Source organism: Calidris pugnax, unplaced genomic scaffold (assembly GCF_001431845.1).
Source record: "Calidris pugnax isolate Ruff unplaced genomic scaffold, ASM143184v1 scaffold315, whole genome shotgun sequence".
Classification (NCBI taxonomy): domain Eukaryota; kingdom Metazoa; phylum Chordata; class Aves; order Charadriiformes; family Scolopacidae; genus Calidris; species Calidris pugnax.
Window position 1 is genome coordinate 16,487 of NW_015091029.1, and position 5,418 is coordinate 21,904.

At 56.4% G+C, this 5,418-nt stretch overlaps 1 protein-coding gene across 3 annotated transcripts in view; it reads right to left on the reverse strand.

The window, feature by feature from the left end:
* Positions 1-3,965: 3,965 nt before the first annotated feature.
* LOC106896262 (C-type lectin domain family 2 member B-like) overlaps positions 3,966-5,418 on the reverse strand; it is a 3,618-nt gene continuing 2,165 nt past the window's right edge. The window contains exons 2-4 of one of the 3 annotated variants that reach the window (XM_014956093.1): positions 5,151-5,335; positions 4,774-4,871; positions 3,966-4,145 (exon numbers count right to left, since the gene is read on the reverse strand). In XM_014956093.1, the coding sequence (XP_014811579.1) occupies positions 4,031-4,145; positions 4,774-4,871; positions 5,151-5,335 (398 nt within the window). In that variant the 3' untranslated portion in view covers positions 3,966-4,030. Of the gene's footprint in view, positions 4,281-4,352; positions 4,611-4,745; positions 4,872-5,150; positions 5,336-5,418 lie in introns of those variants that run through there. The other 2 variants (XM_014956095.1, XM_014956094.1) reach the window with 2 other exon arrangements.

Sequence of the window (5,418 nt, forward strand, 5' to 3'; positions counted from 1 at the left end):
TCTCCTGATGCAGCCCAGGATGGGGTTGGCTTTCTGGGCTGCCAGTGCACATTGGTGGTTCATCTTGAGCTCCTCATCCATGAGCACTTCCAAGTCCTTCTCCTCAGAGCTGCTCTCCAGCCATTCTCTGCCCAACCTGGATTTATGCCTGGGGTTGCCACATCCCAGGTGCAGGACCCTGCACTTGGCTTGGTTGAACCTCATGCCATTTGCACGAGCCCACCTCTCCAGCCTGTCCAGGTCCCTCTGGATGGCATCCCTTCCCTCCAGCGTGTCAACTTCTTCCTTCAGGCTCCCTCTGGACTGGACCCTTTGTGCTGCTGGAGCTTCTAATTAAATAGTTGCTTCAGAAAACTTGACTCCTGAAACTCTGCTGCAGGAAACTGAGGTTAATCACACGCACACTCCCACTTGAGCTTTTCTTAACTTTCAGTTTTCAGCAGAGATAAGGCCACTTCTGGCAGAGCTGAGGGGGTTTCCGAGCAGAGCTAAGGAGGTTTCTGAGAAGAGATAAATCAGTTTACCAGAGCAGATCAAAAACAAAAGTCCATCGTTGCTGGGGAAGAGACGAGGCTGTTAGCCCATTCCAGGGTTCCTGCCACAAGAGAAGTTTGTTGTTAAAGAGGAGAGGTCAATCAGCCACTGACGATGCTGATGAGACAGAGGTTTTCAAGGCTTTCTTCACCTCCCTCTTCACCAGCACCCCAGGCCCCAGCAACAACCATCCAGGGGGGGACAAACCCAGACCCCCACATCAACCAGGGAAGAGTTTTGGGGTGAACTATGGCAGGAGCTGGGCCCCTAAAATCCATGGAGCCTCATGTTCTCCCCCCCCGAGGGTGCTTGGGGACCTGGCTGACATCACTGTAAGGCAGCTCTCCATCATCGTTGAGAAGTCATAGAGACAGGGGATGTCCCAGAAGGTGGCTAATGGTCTACCTGGATTTCTCCAAGGCTTCTGACATGGTTCCCCACAGCCTCCCCCCAGAGAAATTGGTGTGTTATGGTCTGTGGGCTGGGGGGAGAACTGGCTGACGGGTAGTAAGAAAACAGCAGCAACATCTGACCCAGACTCTAACTCTCACGGGAGCCCCACAAGGACCACTTCATCCCCCAGCTCTGTGGCCCCTCTGCCCTGAGCTTTCCTTACAGGGTTCATCTGGGAGCAGCTGCTCCAGCTCCATCACCACAACTCAAAAGAAGGGCTGTGAGATTTATGAAAGAAGCAAGAAGATCTCCAGGATGGTCCCAAAAGGAGAAATCCACACTCATTGCACAACCCAAGGTTCCTGATCCAGGCAGGAACATGTCACCTCCCGCATCTCCCCTTCTTGCAGGGTCATTTTATGAGGGCTGGCAGAGAGTTTCCAATGAGACCAGGAGGAACCAAAGCAGCAGATGAGGGAAGAACATCCCCAGGAGACCAGAAGAGCAGAAGCTCTGAGTCCCTACCATGGAGAAGGTCCTTTCTCCATGACTCCTGGCTCCACTCCCAGCTCCCCTGGTCCCTCGAGAGGTAGTAGCAGACATTGTGGTACCCGACCCAGCCATCAGGACACGCCAGCACCGGAGCCACAGGCACAGCTGGATCCCCTCCACATGTTCTTGCTGGAGAGGGAAGGGGAGAAGGGCAGAGGATTGGGCTGCGCAGGGACCAGGGGACACAGCTCCGTGGGGCAGGGAAGGAGGCAGCCGCTCCTCCCTTACCTGAGAGCACAGCAACAGCCACGGCCAGAGCGAGGACCAGAGCCACCAGCACAGCCACCACCAGGACCCGTGTCCTTCTGCCTGTAGCCCCAGGGACCTTTCAGGGGTGTTCAGGGATAGGAAAATGGGGCAATGGGCACAAACTGCAACAGGGGAAATTCCATCAAAATATGAATAAAAACTTATTTCCCATGAGGGTGTCGAAGACCTGGAAGAAGCTGCCCAGAGAGGGTGTGGAGTCTCTTACTTTAGGGATATTCCAAACCCACCTGTAGACCTTCCTGTCCAACCTCGGTGTCCCAGGGGCAGGACATGTCACCCCTCTGCCCTCCCTGGCACCCCCCAAAAAGGGGGCTGTGGCCCCTCTGCCTGGCCTGGCCACCACCGTCCATCCCTGATGGGGTTTGGTGGTGCCAGCGCAGAGCAGGCACCGAGCTTCTGTCCTGAGGGCCAAACTGGGAGGTCACCAAGTCCTTTGGTCACCCCCTTTGTCTGGGCAATGTCCCAAGAGCTGGACACCATTTAACAAGGGACTGGAACCACAATCCAGCTGATAAACCCTTCCTCGCTCCAGAAATGGCCCAGGTAAAGAAGAGTAAATATTCATCACAAGTTTTCCCTATGTTGGTCTTGCAGAGGCAGCACGGGAGTGAGCGTCACCCTCAAAAAATTAAACCCTGTCTGTTACCCAGGTCTCAACCTTTTCAAAAAACACCTCAGACCCACAATTCTGGTTTTTCCCACTGCAGAGGGGGATGGAAAAGAGAAGAGAATCTGAGCAGAGAAAATGAAGGGAGGGGTCATCATCCAAAGGGGGATGTGGTTTTGGGGACCATCCTGCCTCCAAAACCACTCCTCAGAACACGAGCAACCCCATCTTTAAGTGCCTGCAGGCAGAAATGGGACTGAAAAGGGACAGAATGGAAAGGGGAGACCCCAACTGGAAGGGGAAAGGCCCCCCCCCCAGGCATCACGGCACAGGGAGAGGGGACCGGTGCTGAGCAGCCCGGGGAGGGCTGGGGAGAGGCCAAGGTGGCTTCCGTGGGCACAGAAAAGTAAGAACTTTTCACTCTTATTTCCCATGTGCCTTAGCAGAGATCCCAGGAGGATCTGCTCCGTGACCTTGCCAGGCACAGAGGTGGGACTGACTGGCCTAGAGTTCCCTGGGTCTTCTTTTTTCCCTTTCCAAAACCCACTGCACGGGGAGATGAGACCCAGGGGTTCAGATGAAAATCCATCAAACCCTCCTCTTTTCCCCACAGGTCCCTGCCTGGGAAAGCAGATCAGAGCAGGATGAGGATGCCTATGGCCCCAGGAGCCCTCTTTTCCCAGCCTCAGTGGGTAATTAACCAATTAACAGGGTGTAATGAGGGACACTGGGGGGATCTGATATTTGGCTCTGCCCTCTCTCTAACCCCATTGGGCTCTGGCAGTGTTTTGATCCTTCTCCTTCCCAGGCTGCATCATCCCAGTCTTTCCCCGTCCATCCTGGGCTTGAGTTTGGTGCCCTCACCCTCTTTGCCCCCCCCCACCATACTGGGAAGCCCCAAACTGGTCCCCATACCCAGATATTGGCCTCACCTGTGCTGCTGGAGGGGAGCAACCCCATATGGGGCTGATATCACAGGAGGGTTTAGGTTGGAAGGGACTTTACAGACCATCCAGTCCCACCCCCTTGCCACAGGCAGGGACACCTCCCAGCAGACCAGGTTGTTCCAAGCCCTGTCCACCCTGGCCTTGAACATCTCCAGGGATGGGGCATCTGCAGCTTGTATTTCGGGACTCGGTGACTGATATCAAATAAAGGGGATCAAATGAGTCCCGGTCTCCACCTCCAATCTCATTCTCGTGGCATTTCCAAGAGCAGGAGATTCAGAAAGTGTCACCTTGGGCGGATTTTTATACATTTGGGTGCCCTCCACGATTTCTCCAGGGAATCTCACCCTGGGAGGAGCAGGAGAACAAAGCCCAGGATTTGGGCAACAGCCCCTGGGGACACCACTTTCAAAGCTTTGACCCCTCCTGCCCTTCTCCCACCCTTTCCAACTTCTCCTGACCTTGACGCTCCATCCTCTTGACTCTGGACGGTCAACACTGACGCTTGTGGGGCTGGAGAAGCTGGTTTGTTCCCAATTTGGATCTAAGAAAGGAGAAGAATATTCTGCTGAATCTGCCATCCTTGAGGAGCAAGAGGAACCCCTGGGCAGGAAAGAGAGAAGCCAATATCCAGCAGATGCTCCCAGCTGCACGCTACACCACGATGCAGAAAGAGGTGAGGCTGTGGTTCCTCAGCCTGGGGAAGGTCCTTCCTCCATCACCTCTCTCACCCCAGCTCCTGGGGCTTGCTGCAGAAGTACGGCCGGTGCTGTGAGCAGTCTGTACTCCCCAAAATATGGTCGAGCAAATATACACACTCTGCCTGGCCCTGCACCACAAACCTGCAACAAGCAGCACAGACACCCCTGGGACCGTGGGGGTGGCAGTTGTCCCCTCAAGGCACCAGGAGGAGACAAGGGCTGCCTGCAAGGGACAGCCCCAGCAGACACCTCCCACCAGGACCCTGCCCGTCCCACCACAGGACGGTCTCCCAACAGGAGAACCGGATGAAAAGGGGAGGAGGGGTGGGAATCGGACGAAAAGTCGCCACTTCCTGCAGGTTAATTTCATGAGAGCTGGCAGTGAGTTTCTGCTGAGACCAGGAGGAACTGGACCAGCTGGACATCAGAGACCAGAGGAGGTGAAGCTCTGAGTTCCTACCATGGAGAAGGTCTGTTCTCCATAACTTCTGTCACCTCAGCGCTTGGGGCTTGCTGCAGATGTATGTCCGGTGCTGTGAGCAGCTTGAACTCTCAACAATACCATTGTACAAATATGCACACTCTGCCTCACCACGCGCCTCAAACCTGCAACAAGCAGCACAGACACCCCTGGGACCGTGGGGGGGGCAGTTGTCCCCTCAAGGCACCAGGAGGAGACAAGGGCTGCCTGCAAGGGACAGCCCCAGCACACACCTCCCACCAGGACCCTGCCCGTCCCACCACAGGACGGTCTCCCAACAGGACTCACGTCTGGTTGAACCTGCTGCCGTCCACCCACTCCAGGTGCTCGCCCCGTCTCCGCAGCCCAATCCAGGAATTAATGTAATTGAGGTGTGAGAGGAACCACTGGGCAGGAAAGAGAGAAGCCAACCGTTCAGAGCTGCTGCCAGCCCCACGCCAGTCCCTCTCCCACCCCTGGCCCCACACAGCTACCACCAGCCCTGGGATGGCAGCAGCTCCCACCCCACGCCTGCTCCAACAAGCTCCAGAGCTGCTGCAGGAGATCACCAGCCCACACAGTGCTCCTGGTCCTGCTCTGACCCAGCTCTGCTCCCACCCCACACTCTGTGCCCAACCCAGGAACCCCACCAAACCCCCACGCACCCACAGCAGCCCCTCACTCACCATTTCCCACTCCCTCCTCAGCACGGCCAGCGAGGCCCCACGCGAGGAGCACTGCTCCTGGCTCCACTCCCAGCTCCCCTGGTCCCTCGAGAGGTAGTAGCAGACATTGTGGTACCCAACCCAGCCATCAGGACACGCCAGCACCGGAGCCGCAGGCACAGCTGGATCCCCTCCACATGTTCTTGCTGGAGAGGGAAGGGGAGAAGGGCAGAGGATTGGGCTGCGCAGGGACCAGGGGACACAGCTCCGTGGGGCAGGGAAGGAGGCA